This window comes from Taudactylus pleione, unplaced genomic scaffold (genome assembly GCF_031769625.1).
Source record: "Taudactylus pleione unplaced genomic scaffold, aTauple2 ptg000154l, whole genome shotgun sequence".
Taxonomy (NCBI): Eukaryota; Metazoa; Chordata; class Amphibia; order Anura; family Myobatrachidae; genus Taudactylus; species Taudactylus pleione.
Window position 1 is genome coordinate 19,168,611 of NW_028284556.1, and position 20,954 is coordinate 19,189,564.

The window sequence follows — 20,954 nt, forward strand, 5'->3', positions numbered from 1 at the left end:
CTATGTGCCGGGCTGAGGGGCTCACATTAGTAATTTGTTTTCTTTTTTAAGCACTGATTTAAGAAAATATAATTTTTTTCTCTAAAATAAACCTTAACCCCTACTGTGCATAGGCGAAACTACTTGGTGGTCTAGGGGTGCACAGAACCACCCATTAGGAAAAGGAGAGAGCAGTGCATAAGCAGACATGGCGTAGTTACATACAGTAAAGCCTAGCTAGCTGCCTGCACTGCTGAGGAGTCGGGCTTCGACCTGCGTTACTCCTAAAGGCAAACTGTGAATCAATGGATGCAGAAGGGGACGAGGTACAGCAAGATTGTCCAATCACCAGCTGCAGTCTTTTTATCAACACTTGTGACTGGACCTTGCAAGGTTGAGACTGTGAAAAGAATTGCAGGATTCCCGGAAAATGGGATGATTTCAATAAACTGTCCCCAGACCCAGCTAGTCCAGGGGCATTGCGTGCTGCCTATTGGTCTGCCATACTTTTTCCTCCGCATGGTGAGAGCCAGACAGCAGGGTTGGACTGGCCTACAGGGATACAGGGGAAACCCCCGTGGGCCCCACTGCCTGTGGGCCCACCCCCTCTTCTAGGTATCAGGTTTCAGACATCAAATTATAGATTGTTACCCTATTAGATGGTCAGTTACCAGGACCACTGATCAACATGGGGGCCTGGTTCCCTTTTATAGAAACTACACCAAGATTTGCCTAATGGTTAGCAAAGCATCTGCAATGGTTGGCCACACCCCCTAAGCATGGGCCCTTAACACTGCCAGACAGTCAGTGTTCCGGTTAGTACTCCCCTTCCTCTACATGGCAGGCACTTCCCTCCCCTTCCTACGTGCTGCATTACTGCACTGCAAACCTCCCCTCTCATCTGCTCACCAGGCTCAGCCAGGCTGCACTGTGTAGAAATGTGAGTATGTATGCATGATGAACTTTCTCGATGTGATCTGCTACACAGTAGTAAGAGACAGGAGAGTGGATTTATTGCCCTTGTAACACTTCTGTTTACTAAAGGAGACGAACTTGCATATAACCTGTTGTAGAACCCCAATTTTTTTTTTTTTTTAATGGTGGGTCCCTGGGACCCACATAATTACAAACGTGGTGTAATAACTGGTAGTAACAACCAGGACATAGGTTGAACTGTTTAACACCTGGGCCTGGGGAACCTATTTGCCTTCATTTGCTCCCCCTCATGTAAAAAGCTGGCTACAATCCTGATAAACACTTCTTTTCTACCAACAAACTTTATTTATAAGCAAAGAAGGTATATTATCTGCTTGCCAATACTCTATATTTTAAGGTTTACATTTTTTTACAAAGACGTGGTAAAATTGGTATTTTTTTTCAGTCTAAGTAAATGCACTAGAAGTGCTTCATTCTGTGTGGCATAACAAGAAACTCTGGGCACTACGATTTGGCGTAATTTTTTAAATGGAGGCATTTTGTTCTATATGGCATAAAATTAGGTTGAGGATAGAGGTAATGCTAGATAACTTTACGGCCTACCTAATGGTCATGAGACAGAGTGGCAAACTGTAAAGGTAACAAAAGTTCTGGTGAGTTGGAACTGGGAACCCATGAGGGAGGGTACAAAGTATCCAAGCCTCTAAAGGGGCATGAGAGTAACCACTCTCCCCAAGATGCAATGACAACACCCCCTCAGCACAAGCCTCCACTTCCTCACACTATAATCATGAAGTCCATGACAGGGAGTTGCCATGCCCTCCCATGTGGTCACGCACACCCACCATAATGGGGCCAAATTAATCTATTGGCAGCCCTGCTGGGACCACCCATTACCAAATGTTTAGTTTCACCCATGCTACTGTGCCGTATGCGAACTGACTGGAACATGATTGGACAGGCTTTAACAAGGTCAAACATGCTTTTGCAATACACATTGTTATTTCAATTATAGTTAAATCCTATCTTCTATAACTTACAATCATGTAGGTTCTGCTGAAGAGGGTTTGAGGACTCTGAGGGAGGTCGTGCAGAATGAAGGGCTGACCTGTTTCTTTCTTTGTCTCCTTTATTTTTCCGAGTGTCCTTTGAGTCTGATTTCTCTGTAAAATTAAAAAATTGGCTTACTACCAGAAGACTAATCTGAAAATATAGCAAGAACCCCTGTAAAAATGTTTATATAATATGTACAAAAAACAGAGAGAAAATACAGTCTTGATGTAAGAGATGCAATAGAATTCTCTAAACCAATCTTTGCAGATTTTATGTATTGCAAAAATGATCCTAAAATGATAATTACTACTGGGACAGGCTGTGAAAGTGTTTTGATCACGTTCTGACAAATAATAACAAACCCATCAAAAAGCTAAGTATGCCAGAGGACCGACAAATGCGTTATTCTTTCTGGAATATACATGATTCACATGTTATGACAGAAACTCTATAAACAGTTTCTCTTGATAAAAGGAATAAATGAAGTGAATTGATATAAAAATTTAATAAAAAAGATTACAGTATAGTTTGTACTAATAAGGGTGTCTATTTCAGTTCTCGACACCTACCCTATGTGTCTCACTTCAAAATACAGCACGAATTCCACACTGGCAATTATTTCATTAGCCTAATGTGGAATTTAAACAATAATTTTAATTAGTTGCAAAAGCCGAGGACATGCATTCAATGCATCTACTTCAAATGAGTTATATATAAATCACTGGCTACATTTTTAGTACAATTAGCATTTTTGACCTATTCCGATGCCAAGACTGAAAATGGACAAGTAATTTAACCTTTGCTGGCCTTTTCTGGTTGTCTAATAATAACGGGTACAGTGATCTCTGGTTTAAGTTCAGGGTTATTGTTGTCTTTTGTTTTGTCTTCTGTTTCAAGTTTGCAATCTTGTTTTACATCACAAGGTAATCTGAATTCAGGAACTATTCTCTTTAAGAAATCCCAGACTTCACTGAGGTAGTCATTGCTGAAACAGAAGAAAATATTACAGTTCTATGAAAAAATATCAATATACTATACCTACAAAGAAGCTTTATTCTATGCAATTAAACCACATACTGGTATATATGTTTTAACAGACATACATATGCACAATAAAATCACCAAGTTTCAGAAGCCCAAAGTATAACTCTGTCCAATAAACCTTTAGGTGCATTTATTTAGAATCATTTACAGAAGTGTACACATTCAGTACACACTCGTACCAGGTGGAAGGTTGATTGTTTACCCGTGTCTCCAGTACTCCATCATATAATCTTGAGTCATATCGCATTCTCTAAGAATTAAAATGGTTGGCACCAACATAGGGATCCAATCTAATAGCAACACAGGGGGCCACGATTTAAGACATTACATGTACATAACTCATTTTGTTCCATGATGAAACCCATAACGATTATTAAAAGGGGTTAGGTACGGGATTCCGCCAGTCAGAATACCGACAGCGGCATCCCGACAGTCAGAATCCCAACACCATCAGGTAAGTACCCTAATGCTAACCCCTACCCCTAACCCTCCCTCCCCGATGTCTGAAACTAACATCCCACCCTAGTGCCTAACCCTAACCTCCCCTTCCCCGCACTCTAAACCTAACCCTCCCTCCTTAGTGCTTAACCCTTCCCCTAATGCCTAACCCTAAGCTCCCCTTAACCCCAGATACTTACCTTCGGGATGCCGGAGGTCGGGATACTGGACGTTGTTGGGATTCTGGTGCCGGTATGTTGACCGTCGGAATCCCGCACGCCGGGATGCTGACTACCCCCTATTAAAGGCAATATGCCCTGTACAAAGATCAGATTATATATATTCAAGAGCTATAGATAGGACAGGATTCTGGGTCTTAAATAAATAAAAAAATATATTTCAATAAACAAAATAAAAAAATTACAATCAGTCCAACATTTCGATGTTCAAAAACACCATCATTAAGAACATGGGGCCTGATTCAGAGTTGTATGCTATTGCACAGCCGCTGCAACTTTGCACTGGCTGGTGTTTTCACGCCTCCGGGAACAGTGCAGCTGCGTCAGAAGATGCAGACACTGACCTCAGCATGCCCAGAAAATAGGGCCAGCACATCCATTTTCTGGGACGCTAGCCGTCGCCGCGCCATCCCTGCCCCAAAAATGGCCAGAGCATGTCAATCGTGCTGCAGTTTAGGGGACACTGCAACCGTCGCTGCAGACACAGATCAGCACATGCGCACTATAGATCTAGCGCATGAGCCGATCGGCAACCATCAGCGTTGTAGGTAAACCATTGGGTTTGCGTACAACTCTGAATAAAGCCCATAACTTCAAAATATAAAGGGGCAGATGTACTAAGCTCTGGAAAGTGATAAATTGGAAAGTGATAAACTAACAACCAATCAGCTCCTAACTATCATTTTTCAAACACAGCATGTAAGATGACAGTTAGGAGTTGAATGGCTGGTAGTTTATCACTTTCCAGAGCTTAGTACATCTCCTCCACAGTGTACTAACAGACAAATCAAACAAACAATAGTTTTTCTAATACCTGGAGTACCGCCCTATGTATTGCTTTTGTGTTTATTTATAGTTATACCATATTGGACTGGACAACAGGGCATTTTGTCGGAGTTAATTGAGTGCCGGGCTGCAGATATTTATATATAGTGTGTGTGTGTCTATGTGTATTATTTAAAACACAACTCAGTTTCAAAAACAGAACAGAGCTGTAGCTCCATGCCAACCCATCCTCTTGGTGCAACCCTGGTGAGACCAGTCATGCAAAGTGAACCTAGCCATCCTTGTATTGTCGTCTGTACACTAAGCATAATGGGGCTCATTTAGAGGTGAAGGTATATGCATTTAAGATGCATGCAGTTTAAAAACAGTAATACTTACACTAGGCTTAAGACAGATGTATGAAGTGTGTATGCTGTACATACCTTGCACAATAGCACAAAGAGACTACAGAGATGTGGCTTGACAGTGCTAAAGTCACATTACTTAGTTCTACACAATATAATATTAAAATAAAGTACCATATGCACGAGAGACCATTTGGTCTCGACAGTTATTAATAACTGTGAATATTGAAAGTTAAAATTAAGTCACAATACAGACTTGTTTAAATATCATCTGTTTTTCCCTTAAAAAAGTCTTCTTTCCTGCACTAGAAAGAATGAAAATATCACTTGCAACAGATGATTATGAATTCTTGGTAAATAGCTACATGTTGACTAGTAATGGATTGAGTGCTATTTGTTGATGAGGTCAATACACAATAAGCTAATCAGAAAGGTCTAGACTCTAGAGAGTGTTGCTGACAGTCATCACCACCAGCATCCACAAGGGATATGTCTCCTGAAAGGCATACCTCCACTAATTATGTCTCCAGGTACAAAGAGATGAAAGTCGTTGATATGTTTCCATAATTCATAATGCAATGCTTTTTGGAATACATCATACCATTGGTAAATGACTCATTAACAAAAATGAATAATAGATTTAAAATATAGTTTAAAAACTATATAATAAAAAGTAATATTTAGTGTAACATTTGTTCTACTTACTGAAGTGGTATCACTTCTGGTAGCCAGCCAGTTAGTGCATGTAAGACAGTAAACTCTCCTAGTTCCCGCTTTGCAAATCCATTAGTACTAGGTTCAAAAAAGGAAATAGTAAACAGCATAATTAATTTGAAAAACTAATTGAGAGTTTATGATAGAAATTGCACGTTGATAACAATGTAGAAAAATTGCACTATGATTCTGCTGGTATGAATTAACCTGTGTTGGAGTGGTAGTGGTTTGTTTGAGTCTTGTGGTACATACATAAAGAGCTTTTAGAAATTTATTGGAGGTCATTAAGGATTTTTTTAAGTGTACTTTAATATAATATTAATGGTTCCTTTGTATGTTAGAAGAAGTCTGAAACGAGCCCTTTAAATTACAAATTACCTGCTTTGACTACTATAGATTAGAGGTAACATTCTCTAATACAGTAGAACAACTTGTTATGTTTGAATTATTTAGACAATATTTGCCTTTACGTGTTTCAGTAAGAAAAAAAAAGGTAGTTATCACTTTAATAATATAGTATATTAGATATCTAGAAGAATATACTTGCAGAGCATTGATGGCAAATTAAACTATTGTTAAAAAAAGCTAATAAGTATTTTATAGACAAAACTAGCTTTGCATTCAGAACCACTCGCTAGGATGTGTTCGCATGCAGCCTGCCGATGTTTGCATTCTGCGCATGCGTACGCATCACAGTGCGCGAACTAGGCCATGCGATCTGGAAGTGTTCGCTCGCTGCGCATAGCCACCTCGCTAGAATGAGTAACAAGACGAGCCATTTGTGGATGGTGACAGGGGATGGTCGATGGAGACGGGGGAGTGGTGGTGCGAACGCAGGCGTGCCTGAGCATCTTAACGCCATTTCAGAAGTGTGCATAATGAAGATGCAGCGTCATAGTACACGTCGCATGGTTGAAATTCACACTGAAGCACTCGCAGTGATTGCGGTAGGGTATGGTCAGCCGCAACTCGATGTTACCGATGGTTGCATACACTTCATGGAGATTACGTATATAAGTGGGCGTCTTAATACAGGCTGCTGGGCGTCTACATACACACCGCGATTGAACGACAAGACATAGTGGGCGTGCTAATGCCTTGCTGTGCGATCGCGGGATTTGCATACTTTCACTGTGTGTGAACGCATCTAGCGACTGGGTCTGAATCGGGCCCTCAGTGCAAAGCTAGTTGGGCTAATTAGTACTATTTAGTCTCTCGATATAAAACTGAACAAACTAACCTAAATAAAAGAAATACAAACATTATCTTTTTAATACACGTTGATTTAAAAGATCAAGTTGATTTAAAATATGCTCATTTTCTCCAGCCACCCAGCTAATATTGAAAAACATATTTAAAAGAGCTTGGCAGTTACAAAAAACAATGTCTTGCTTAAAAAGGTTTACATTTTGGGAAACAGACCTACAAGCAAACCCATCACTAAACCATAATATTGGAAAGTGTAAACTTCAAACCAGGCAGATAGCTCTAAATAAAGGTTTACTATCCTGATGAACTGGCAGGCTGCTAATTTGACATTTTGTAGCATTAACATATGCTGCCATTTTACTTAATATTGGGAACGCTGCACTAAAGAACAGCCTAGGTAAAAATCTATATGTGATCAATACATCTCTCAGTGTTGTTGTTTTTCTAACCCAGCAGCTGCACCACTAAAACTGGTCCATAACAAGGGTTTATGCTCAGTGCTCCTGTATTACACTGTAAATTAGAAGTCATACAGTAGGTGTACCAACCATAGTTACCGCTTATTATAATACATTTGCTAAAAATTAATTGCAAACGAGAGATCAAGAGAAAGAACACTTCAATATAGTTCCAGTTCCATTTAATTATAATTTTTAAATGTTAAATCAATGGAGCATTAACAGTACAGCATGGTTGCTTGTCAATAATGAGGCATACACATAATGGGTTGCTTAAATTGATGTAGTGCAAATTATATTAATGATAAGTTTATATATTTTTGCAGTACTTGTACAGTACTTTCAGTGTCAATTATTGGGTTTCACTTGCTGAGCTTCAGTTTCTATTTTGTTATGTTTTTCTGAGATTAAATAATCTGAGTTTTTCTGATGTTCAGGATGCCTAGATGGTTATAAATGAAGTGGAAGATCATAGGTCACTTGCAAAATCTGATTATAGAACTGTGTGATTTTTACAAATGTCACTAAGTTTTTGAAACAAGGGTTCTCAGACTGAAGAAAGATGGTTTATCAAATTTCAATTTATTATTGCAGATTAATATAGTTAGCACAACATGGAAGATTGTTTTAAAAAAGTACATATTGGATTCATACTGTGTCTAATTGCACATGTAATATGCATTCTGAAAAGAAAATGCATTTTTGCTACCGATGTATAGCTGCCCACAAATTCAAGATGTGTCCAGGTTGGTATACGTAGTGAAATGCGCTTTATTACTCAACAAGAGCAGCTGTGCCCAGAATACCATTTGAGGTGTGGCATTACAGTGGTAGTAAAAATGCTTATAAATCGGTACACCGTACATATGCATTACAGGTAAGGCTGGCTCTTGGCATAAACAAAGTAGACATTTGCCTAGAGCAACCTACCACCAGAGTGGGCGCCACCCATCTGGGATAACTCCGGACAGTCTGTAAATCCACCAGTCCAGATAGATGTAGAAATGTGTCACACTTGTGGCTACCACTGGGACCGACATCGGATTCCAGCGCCAACAGGGACTCTTTTCAATTTTGGTGATAGTCGTGTGGCAATCGTGGCTCACGTACCAGTGAGCCAATCGCAGCATGCTATGTCATTGCTCCACCCACTTGCTTCATCTTTTATTAGTCGGCTCGAGCGACATGAAGTTAGTACAATGGTGGATGGAGAGCATAGTAGAGCAACACCATGCCAGAAGTCAGTTAACCAAAAGAGGCAGTAGAAGACAAGAAGAAGACACCAGGTCAAGAAAGAAGATACCAGGATGCCTAAGCCCTGGCTGCAAAGTGGGCTCTTGCAAAAGAGCTTATACTGGCCCCATTGTTGCTCAGGTGAAGTCCAGCAAGAGACATGTAGCCAGCGGAGTGAAATCAGTGCAGTGAGGCAAGAAAGGGTCTGGCGCTTGGTAAGCTGATGAGTGGCGCTGACCCCTGCAAGAAAGGCCGGCGCCAAGGCCCAGTGGGACAGCCTCTACTCATTACCTCCCTAGACCCCCAGGGTGAACGTTAGGCCCGTGTCATGCATTCAGGGCAGTAGGCCCGTGGGCATGTGGGGACAGGGCACCCTTTAAATCTTGCCTAGGGCACCAAATTTTACTGGGCTGGTCCTGAATACAGGGCATGGTTGGATGGATAATACAATTAATAGGTAATAAAGTTGCAGGGAGCATGTAAAATAAAAACTGAAGAAACAAAAACTATCTTTTTTAAGTACCCAATAATAAAAATGTCATTACTTCCACTTTACATGCTGACTAGGAAACATGTATTATGACAGAGAACTAATCACTCATTGCACTGTAATCCTGCTAATAGACTGCAGCAGCATTATGAAAATATTGGTAGAACTGGGAGGGATTTAGACAAATTTAGCCAATCTAATGCGGTTACCAGTTGTTATCATCATCATCAGGTCACAACTTGTGCCAGGGGTTGAGTACCCACAAGTGCTCACCCACCATACAGACATGTGTCTGCTTGATACTCGGCATGAGTATACATTATGGTATTGCCTTTCAGTCATGTCTATGCGCCCCCTCCCAACCCCATTATGGCCCACTTTGTGAATGCGAGCCCTTCAGCATGCATATGGCCATTTGTATTCAGTGATGAAAGATGCATTTTGAGCGGAAAACATCAGTACAATGTGTTCATACCAACTCTGCACCAGCTCTATTGTCTTCAAACAGTTCAGGTGGACATTTGTATACAGAGCTAATATTTATACATCAATATAAAATGTATGCAATCAATTCAGTATTACTGAAATAATGGGAGCATTCTAGAGGCATGGATATCTTCTTCATTGATAGCATGCACTTCCTTTGACATAGACAAGTGAGGGGCTGATTCTGAGTCAGACACAAAGTGGCTGTGTTTGCATGATACTGTGGCAACCTGATTTACTACCTTATGCTAGTGCAAGTTTCCATAGGACTAGTGCAAGGATCCATGTGGCTCCGAGCAGGAAGCTACACCGCCCACTGTTTTTCTGTACACAGCTGCAACCATCACAATTAGCATCGCCACTTACACAAGCCCCATACTAAGTGCAAGAGATCTGAAACAGGCTTCCATTTCTATATATGCATGACTCAGATTAGCACGGACCTCTAGTAACACACCCACAACATATCCCACAAGACGGAACAGCTCAACGTAATCGTATTGTCACCGCCCATATTGCGCCCTGAAACACCCATTTCACAGGACAGATCCAGCCAAGTTCCATCTGACTCAGAATAGGACGGAGATATGCAAAGATACATACATTAGCATGTGTGCATGTGCTGTACGCTAATACCCGCTATAGTATTTGCAACTGTACATCAAAATCAGAATCAGCCCCTGAACCATTATCTTATGGAGGCACTTAAGCCTAGCTTAAAGCTTATGATTTGATCACAAACTCATATCATATCATTTGGGGGGCTGGGTGTACATGAAGAGAAGGGTAACAAACGTTATACCAAGGACTATTCATTTACAGTCTTCACTCACTAATAGAGATGAATATGATATGAAACATTCATGGGTGAGTCTAGGTAGTGTCAAGAAAAACTAGATATATAATTAAATTAACCATTGACAATAAAATTCTTAAACTGACGCGCTCTCTCTCTCTCTCTTTCTCTCTCTCTCTATCTATGGAGAGGAGGAAACTGTGAAAAGAAATTGCTCCAACTGGAGATACGCTGAACCTTCAAAATTAATACAGCCATGGCCAAAAGTTTTGAGAATGACACAAGTATTGGTTTTTACAAAGTTTGCTGATTCAGTGTTTTTAGTCCTTTTTGTCAGATGTTACTATAGTATACTGAAGTAAAATTACAAGCATTTCATAAGTGTCAAAGGCTTTTATTGACAATGACATTAAGTTTATGCAAAGAGTCAATATTTGCAGTGTTGACCCTTCTTTTTCAAGACCTCTGCAATTCGCCCTGGCATGCTGTCAATCAACTTCTGGGCCACATACTGACTGATGGCCGCCCATTCTTGCCTAATCAATGCTTGGAATTTATCAGAATTTGTGGGTTTTTGTTTGTCCATCCATCTCTTGAGGATTGACCACAAGTTCTCAATGGGATTAAGATCTGGGGAGTTTCCTGGCCATGGACCCAAAATTTCAATGTTTTGTTCCCCGAGGCACTTATTTATCACTTTTGCCTTATGGCAAGGTGCTCCGTCATGCTGAAAAAGGAATTGTTCGTTACCAAACTGTTCTTGGATGGTTGGGAGAAGTTGCTCTTGGAGGATGTTTTGGTACCATTCTTTATTCATGGCTGTGTTCTAAAATCTGAAACATTGGATCAAAACCTTTGAAGAGTCTGTGTTTATTATTGAAACATTCTGTGTTATATACAAACAGTAATACAGTAATACATTGCTACATACTGTACACTCAAAAATAATTTTAATGTGAGATGCCAGTTTTTTGGGCCTTTACAATTATCTATCTTATAGTAGAAAGCTTTTTGAAGGCATTACATACTTGTTATTTTTAGTAGTTTTTTGTTTATACCACACTGTATTTGACTGCAATACTTAATTTAGAAAAATGAATATAACATTTATCTAACTCTCATTTTATTTATAATAGGCATATTCTAAAATGTAAGGTGTTATTCTATTTATATTCAATACATAAAAAATATGTATTCATTAAGGGAAAACATTTTGTATTAATATTTCAAAGTAATCTGTGTATTTTAATTGTTTGCGTAACTTCAATGTTATTCTGCATAGAAAACAAAATTTCTCTGTATACTTGCATTTCTGTATTGGCAGACACTACGGTGGTAGGTGGCAGTTGGCAGCAGTGTGCAAATGGAGTTTAGTCCACATGGAATCCTAATGAGTTGGTAGGAATGGGGTTATTAACCAGGTAGAAACAGGCAGCAGGATAACACAGGGTTAACAGTAATGCAGCAGGTACAGGATGCAGAGATATCCCAGTTTCAGCCAGGAGCATACAGGGAATGTTGGGCGTTGTGGTGTGCCAGTGCACTCTCTCACTATATTGCAATGGTGCCAGGATTTATGTATATACACTGGAGTGGTGATATAGTGGAATGGGGTCATTGTATACTGCCTCCATTAGCGGAGGAACTCAGGGGCACGTCCACTATGCTGAACAGAGAGGAAAGAAAGATGTAGCGAGGAGTCGCGCAAGCGCCAAAGGTGCATGTCAGAGGTCGCACCTTCGTGGTGAGCCGCTGAATCCTAATGCCCGGCGGTGGCTGCAGTAAACAGGCCGCGCAGAGTGCTCCTTAAACATTCTCTACCAGAAAATGTACTTGTTATCTGCACACAGTGGAGGTAACCATTTTAAGAGTGAAACCTACCAACTCATTAGGATCCAGTTATATGACAGACATGGGACACAAACTAATAGGCTGTATTTCATTGGTTCAGCACACAAAATGTTACAGCAAATGACTAGAACACTTATGGCAGCTATGCAGTTTTCTCAGCCAAGTTAAAATACATTTTCAGTCATGGAAGAGTGCCCATAAATGTTACATTTTCATAGAAAACTATAATTTATTGTCTTTGCCAAGCAATATATTACACACAAAGCTTCTATGAGACATGGGAATATTCTTGTTTTAAACAGCAAGTAGTGTTTCAGCCTATTCTTACTGCAAAGGATACAAAGGGGTGGGCAGTGAATGAGGGAAAAACATACTATAAGCTTTCCTATCATCTTTGGGAAAGGTATAGTTTGGAATGCAGATGCAGGGAGAACATTTCAGAAATTAAAAACATCATAAGCAGCCAGCCCTAATAATTACTGATTTTAAGGGGTATTCTGTACAGACAAATGCTTCTGATGTGAGTTTAATTCAATTTACTGTCAGACTACTCCCTGTTCACAATAGTAATGAGAAGGTTAGGGCAACAAGCTCGTTCTCAACCCTACAAAATGTGGAAAAAGCACTGCAGAGTGTGTGTATTTCACCCTTGTCCTTATGCTGCGTGAAATAAATTCCAGGGAAAGTTTCCCTATTTTTCATGAGGTAGTAGGTAAATTCTAGCTTCTGGGCCTGGAACCTAGGAAATACTGGAATATTAGGCAGGTCAAAGTGTTATTCAAAAATAAGGTCTCCGAACGGGATGTAGTCAGGATCCTAATGGTCAGAATGCAGATGGTCACAATAAAGACAGATTCCCACGGTATTAGGGTTTTGTTTAGGTACTAGGGCTAATTTAAGGACTATGCTGTGGGGGCGGGAATGGGGGCGGGGATGGAGGCGGGGGGTGGTTAGGATTAGGCTGCAGGCGGGGACGGTTGGGGTTAGGTTGAGGGAGGGGACGGTTAGGGTTAGGCTGCAGAGATGGTTGGGGTTATACTGCAGGAGGGGATGGTTAGGGATAGGCTGCGGAGAAGTGGGTTGGGGGTTAGGATTCGGGTTAGAACACTTACCAAAATACGTTAGGATTTTGACCATCAGGATGCCACTGTCGGTATTCTGACCGTCTGCATTGCGACCGTCGGGATACCGTACCCCACCCCTCCAAACACTATATACTGAAAATCAGCAAATTATCTAAACAATACCAGTTCTGTATTGTCATTTGGACTATACATCATTCTTGACTTTTACATGTGTCCCTTTCTCTCAAATTCATTAACAATGACTTTCATAACAGTCAGAGCTGACCCATAATGCACTTGTCATTATTTGTCTCCCAGAATAAAAAGCCATGTTCAAGATTACAGCATTTGTGGAAAAGGCCACCTTCCAGTCACCACCCAGAAACTCCCATCACCTTGCCACCCCATTTCTGATGCCCTCTATCCCAAATGCAATAGGATAGAACACTGTGTAACGCATCATAGGGGTTTTCAGGAATTTTCAGTTGCAAAGAATCACTCAACTACGTGAACATCGGCATTGTGTTCAAATTGCGTGCACCTCTGAAACAGGCCTTATATGTAATATTGTGGTTTAAACACAATGTTTTTCTTGGTCAGTAAAACAAGGGTATTTCAATGTCTGGGAGAACAAAATTACTGTTTGGTAAGGTATTCAACCATGCTCCATGATCAGTGATCGCAGTGAGTGACAAAATATGTGTGTCCCAGGGACCCTACACTTTAAAAAAATGGGGTCCTTCCTGACCGTTTCTGGGTCCCATCATAATTTATGCTTTAGAGCTCCCCATATAACTCTCAGACCTCCCCTAACCCCGTACAGATGATGCCACACAGCCATGCCTGACCTTTACACATTATGCCGCACATTAATGCCCTTTACACATTATGCCACGCAGTAATGCCCAGTCTTTACACATTTTGCCACACAGCCATGCCCAGCCTTTACACAGTATGCTGCACATTAATGCCCTTTAGCCCACCTATGCATTGGCCCCAGTAGTAGTCCCCCCTATGCACTGCCCTCAGTAGTTGACCCCCTATGCATTGCCACTAGTAGTAATCCCCCTATGCATTACCTCTAGTAGTCCCCCTATGCATTGCTCCCAGTAGTCCGCCTATGCATTGCCCCCAGTAGTCCGCCTATGCATTGCCCCCAGTAGTAATCCACCTATGCATTACCCCTAGTAGTGCTCCTATGCATTGCCCCAGTAGTAATCCCCCCTATGCAGTGTCCCCAGTAGTAATCCCCCTATGCATTGCCCCCAGTAGTTGACCCCCTATGCATTGCCCTCAGTATTGGCCCACCTATTTGCCCTTTAGTGACCTAGGCCTAATGCCCAGGTCACTCACACCTATTTGTGGGGCAGATACCTTCAATTGGGCCTAATGTCCCCTATGTAGCCCGGGAATTGTGACCACCTATATACTCACAGGCCTATTGCCTGAATTTATGCCACGGGCCTAATGTCCGACAACCCTGGTGGTCTAGGGAGGGGTTAAATAACGGTGGCCCAAGGCACCCTACCCGTACGGTGGAAGAGGCTACGGTGGGAGCTTCGTTAGCTCTTTTTCTTTCCACCCCCGCAGTCCTCTCCGGTCCTCAGCTTCATTCTTCTGCTGCTGTCCCGTCCTGGCCAGCGGCGCTGCCTCTTCCTTTCTTCCTCCTTGATCACACCGTCTTCGGCGTCTTGCACGGCCGCCGGAACTGTTGCCGCGACGCTCTTCTCTTCGGGAGGTCTTCACACCTCCCCTCCGCCACCGGTACTGAAGTTTCCCGCTCAGTAATTCAAGACGCCACGAGTGGGCGGGGCTATGACACGGCGAGCCGCGATTGGCTCATCGCGTCTGCCTCCTTTTGGCTGCTGGACAAACACAGCTCGCGGCCAGTGCCAAACAACCGCCGCTGCTACTTGGCTTCCGGGCAGCGAGCTCTGCTTAGCTTGCACCCAGAGCGAAGCTTCTCCCGCCGCCACTTTACCGTCGACGCTGGTGGAAGGGATGAGGCGGTCCCTTCACCAGGTACCCGCCGCAGTGGCTTAACCGGCGCTGGGAACAAACAAACTGTCCCAGCGCCAGTCAAGGATGCTGCGTCGATGCTGGGATCAGACACTTGATCCCAGCACCACTTTCCACAGCAGCAGCCAATGAGAGTCTATCTTACTCTCACTGGCTGCTCTAACAGACAGTGTTGTGTCTTTCTCAGGGGGACGCGCTTTGCTGCAGCCAGCTGTCAGGGATTGGCCACAGCACAGCGCGTCCACGGGGACCCAGCTTATTTTTAAAAGTGAGTCCCCACTACTCAATCCTGGGTAAAATACGTGCTATAGCACCGATGATAACAGTATATTTGAATTAATCTCTATGGTTTCATTCTCAATTAGCAATGGAAGTAGTATGGAAAACTCAGATAATATACAAATATGCAAACAAATATTGATTTCTGTGCAGAGGAAGTAGTCATGGGCATGGCTGGCCTGCTTCCAAACACAGCAGGTCACTGTTTGCTGGCCTTCCGAATCAGAATCCTCAACAGAACCCAGCTGGGCACAGCCTGAGGCTAGAGATGACATAACACCTCTCTCAGCTGTTACCACTATCAGTATCAATTGTGCTTTCATAGATGCACCTGCTTCAGAACTATACTTTCCAGTATAGTTTGCTTCCAGTCTTATTTCAACTCTGTCTGGTCTCCTTGATAGCAGCACATCCATCCCTGCATTTTCATCTATAGTATTTCCAGCTAAGCACTCTGCTGCTTTCAGGGTGGGAACCAACTACGCTGGGCTGCGATCTGGCTCCTCACTGAGTAAAGACCATATCCTCCGCCGGGGATCCCTGATGAAATCCAGTTGAGGGTCTTAGACTCTGCGTCAGTGTATTTGATTGTGCCAATTTCACCGGTTTGGATTTATGATCTATGTGCATGTGTGTACTCTGATAAACTCGCTGTCTGTTTTGAGCTCCAGGGTTATTGCATCTACTCCGTGTATCTCATTGCATGCTACATGCTGTTCCTACAATGCCAACACATCTGTGCTTCTCACTGCATACTACGCGCTGTTCCCACAGTGCCAACACCTCCATGTACCTTATTGCATACTACGCACCGTACAAACAGTGCCAACGTGTCCGTGTACTGTACTGCATGCTACCAAACTACCACCACTCGGAGTTCGTAGCTATACCCCTTTCGGTGTGTCCTCTTATAGGAGCAAAATCCCAAGGCTTCACAGGGGCAAACTAGTAAAATAGAAGGATGCTCCAAGTGATGCTGCAAGGGAGCACTGTACTGTGTAACTGCTGATGCTAGAAAGGTGAACGCGGGGAGTAATGAACAAATTTTAATAAAACAAGAAGTACCATCATTTCTTTCCAAAAAACAGTTCAATCAAAAGATATATGAAGCTAGTTGTGTAAGGGTCTAGGAAGCAAATACCCCATGTGGGTTGAAATGCGTCAGAGTTTTATGCTGTGTCCTGCTTATTCTACTAATGGTGGTCCCCTTCCAAGAGAGATCCTGTGTACAACTGGTCGTACCAATTCCAGGTTTCCGGGACTTAAGTTTCTACATAACAAATTTCACTCTGGTAGGGTTACCCTATCTTACACCAGTTGGGGATTGTTTTTACATGTTATTCATGTTTTGCATATTAATAAACGTGCTGAAGATAATGCACTAGCATGCTGCATTTTACATTTGCATCATCCAATGGATGAGGGAGTGGGGTGATATTTGGAGAGTGGGGTTGGACAATGAGGTGTATCATCTTTGATTCAGAAGTGTCTATTTGTGATCCCTGAAAATTAGCATTGGATTTCAGGGGCTCTGTTCTTCACCTAACAATTCACTATAATGTTTCAGTGAAGGTAATACAATAGAATTGTACCCTCTATTTGTCATCTCCATATCTTTCAATCTCAGAGTTTTGGACTTTGCTGACACCTGGGGAGAAGCTCATCATAAGAAGAAACTTATTTCCTACATTTTTGGCACATTTGTGGTATTTGCCAGGATAGAGTGCATGTTTAAAGTGCTTTCATTTAGTGTTTTCTTTTGATAAATACGTGAAATATATTATTTGTATTATCTCATGCTGGATTGGTATACAGTCAGGTGTATAAATATTGGGACATTGACAGAATTTTCATATTTTGGCCTCTATTCACCACCACAGTGGCTTTGAAATGAAACAAACAAGATGTGCTTTAACTGCAGACTTTCAGATTTAATTTGAGGGTAATTACATCCAAATCAGGTGAACGGTGTAGGAATTACAACGGTTTCTATATGTGCCTCCCACTTTTTAAGGGGCCAAAACTAATGGGACAAACTAAACAATCCTAAATCTAACTTTCACTTTTTAATACTTTGTTGCAAATCCTTTGCAGGCAATTACAGCCTGAAGTGTGGAACATATAGACATCACCAGATGCTGGGTTTCATCCCTGGTGATGCTCTGCCAGGCCTCTACTGCAAATGTCTTCAGTTCCTGCTTGTTCTTGGGGCATTTTCCCTTCAGTTTTGTCCTTCATCAAGTGAAATGCATGCTCAATCAGATTCAGGTCAGGGGATTGACTTGGCCATTGCGTAACATTCCACTATTTAGCCTTAAAAAACTCTTTGGTTGCTTATGCAGTATGCTTCGGGTCATTGTCCATCTGCACTGTGAAGCGCCGTCCAATGAGTTCTGAAGCATTTGACTGAATATGAGCATATAATATTGCCCGAAACACTTCAGAATTCATTCTGCTGCTTTTGTCAGCAGTCACATCATCAATAAATACAAGGGAACCAGTTCCATTGGCAGCCATACATGCCCACGCCATGACACTACCACCATCATGCTTCTCTGATGAGGTGGTATGTTTTGGATCATGAGCAGTTCCTTTCCTTCTCCATACTCTTCTCTTCCCATCACTCTGGTACAAGTTGATCTTTGTCTCATCTGTCCATAGGATGTTGTTCCAGAACTGTAATGGCTTTTTTAGATGTTGTTTGGCAAACTCTAATCTGGTCTTCCTGTTTTTGTGGCTCACCAATGGTTTACATCTTGTGGTGAAGACTCTGTATTCACTCTTGTGAAGTCTTCTCTTGATAGTTGACTTTGACACATATACACCTACCACCTGGAGAGTGTTCTTGATTTGGCCAACTGTTGTGAAGGGGTTTTTCTTCACCAGGGAAAAAATTCTTCTGACATCCACCACTATTGTTTTCCGTGGTCTTCTGAGCTCTCCGATGCGTTCTTTCTTTTTAAGAATGTTCCAAACAGTTGATTTGGCCACACCTAATTTTTTTTGCTATCTCTCTGATGGGTTTGTTTTGATTTTTCAGCCTAATGATGGCTTGCTTCACTGATAGTGACAGCTCTTTGGATCTCATATTGAGAGACGACAGCAACTCATTCCAAATGCAAATGTCACACTTAGAATCAACTCCAGACCTTTTACCTGCTTAATTGATAATGAAATAATGACGGAATAGCCCACACCTGTCCATGAAATAGCTTTTGAGTTGATAGTCCCATTACTTTTGCCCCTTTAAAAAGTGGGAGGCACATATAGAAACCGTTGTAATTCCTACACCGTTCACCTGATTTGGATTAAATTACCAGCAAATTAAATCTGAAAGTCTGCAGTTAAAGCACATCTTGTTTGTTTCATTTCAAAGCCATTGTGGTGGTGAAAAGAGTCCAAAATATGAAAATTCTGTCAATGTCCCAATATTTATGCACCTGACTGTATATACAGTATATCACAACTTTCACCACAACCCTTTATTTTCCTATAGCCACTACTAAATTTCTACTCCAGCTACTGTCTATACAATTTTGCACATTTTTGTTGTGGAAACGTTAATACTGCCTCTTTAGTTCCCCTGTGATAAAAGAAAACTCCACTGTCACTGGTTGTAAACTATGAAAACACATGACAAAAAGAGCAAAGTAGAAACAGTGATTACATTATATAAAATGAAAACATAAAATCCCCAGAATGTAGTATGAGATATAAACTAATGTATGTAGTACAGTTGTTTGAGGGCTACAAAGTTGTATAAAGGTACTTAGCTCCTGTAACATACAATGGGGGTGATTCAATTCAGTGCAATGCTCTATAGACCCGGGACAGAGCTTATGTGTTCCTTTTGTACATAACTATTACCTGCAAAAAATAGTTTTTTCTATACATTTATGATCTATTAGAACAACTACTAAATATGGACAATAAAATGGAACATACTCTACACTTGCAAGCTTAATGATAGCTTTGGACAATAACATCGGCCACAATTCAGCTTCACATGTTGTTGCGGGAAGTAGCAACTTGTCGTCTTTGCTAAATGGTAGAGTATCATCCACGACAATTTTTCTCCAGGACCCCTGAGAATAAAACAGAAAGAGCAAAGGAATGAAATCTCTGAGCAGGAATAGAAACTGTGATTCAGCGCAAGTTATCCATCTCTCCTACACAAAACACTCCCATTGTTTTCCTGCTGTGGGCCGAGTGAAATTATTGAAGGTTTAAGTGGAGAGAAGTCACTAAGATTGCAGATTAGGAACCACGCACACATGCTATGTGTGACAGCCACTGATAATCTGTACTAATTTAGTAACCTGCGTACTTTTGTTGCTTGTACTTCTGTATGTATATAAATGTCATTGCTAAGTGAAGCTGCAACATAGTATTTATTCTAAACAATTGCACTCAAGCTTTAATTTGTCTTTCTAAAACATCTGTAAAATGTATTATTAAAATGGGGCATTCATAAATTAAATATGGCATCCAAATGCTAGAAACAGAAAATCAGCAAAATAGCTAAATAATACCATGGTATAGAACTGTGTGGGAGTCATAATCACACAAATCTCTGATTTGTATATATATATAAAACTGTGATGGAGTTGCAGCATATAACTGGACTTAGAATAACTGATTTATTTTTCTGTCCTTTTGAGCTCAGAAAATCTAATAAAAGATTTCTCTTTGGAGACTTCTGCTTTGGGGGTCCCAGGAAAGTTAGGCAGAGCTGGTAAAATATTTCTTTGGAGTGAGTTTTGCGTGGTCAAGCTGGTAGGGGAGATGGAAAAGAGGGCCATCTTAAATTTTGCACCAGTCCCAGAATCTTTTTAAACATAACAATTTAGGAGAGAGGTTTTAGTGAAACTGCCAACAGGAACTATTTTATATTGGAGGTTGGCATAAAACACCTTGATTTTGTAATTGCGTGTTTCTCTGGTTCATGTTGCACATTTTAAGGTAAACATCCACTCTTAGCTCCCGGAAGTCACTTTTCTTTGATATGGAGAATTGAGGAAAGATCTTAAGAAGTGTACTGTGCAGTCTTATAGATTTCACATCAATGTCCAACTGATCATTTTAGTATGAGACCATTCCCTCAAACAACATGTCATTTTATCTCCTAAAACAGTCATTCACAACTCCAATACTCACCAGATCATGTTTACAGGATTTATGTCTGTGGAAACAAGTGGGATAATTACCGACTAAGCAAAATAGATTCACTGATCTGTGCATAATTAAAGAAACCCTGAAAACATGACCTGTTTGGGGTAATTGAAGATTTGAGTTGATAGCTCTTGTCCTAAAATATTGTTCAGCTGAGGCATCCTGCTACGGCACTGCTGGCCTGGTTTGTTCTGACTTTGGTTCCCTGCTTGTGACATCTGAATCAGATGTTAAAACCTCATGCACATTACACCAAGGATGGGTCTAACTCTTCCTGTCAAAACTGAGCAACATCACAGAGCTCAGACTATAAACCCAACTTTAGATTTCAGAGGTGTGGCTAGGCAGCTTCCTGGTCTCTGCT

General features: G+C 41.3%; 1 protein-coding gene across 1 annotated transcript in view; it reads right to left on the bottom strand.

Moving 5' to 3' along the window:
* Positions 1-20,954, bottom strand: part of ADGB (androglobin) — a 435,925-nt gene that overhangs the window by 301,088 nt on the left and 113,883 nt on the right. Inside the window, exons 6-9 of the mRNA XM_088474497.1 lie at positions 19,364-19,503; positions 5,525-5,611; positions 2,766-2,953; positions 1,956-2,078 (exon numbers count right to left, since the gene is read on the bottom strand). Coding sequence (XP_088330623.1) covers positions 1,956-2,078; positions 2,766-2,953; positions 5,525-5,611; positions 19,364-19,503 — 538 coding nt within the window. The remainder of the gene's footprint in view (positions 1-1,955; positions 2,079-2,765; positions 2,954-5,524; positions 5,612-19,363; positions 19,504-20,954) is intronic.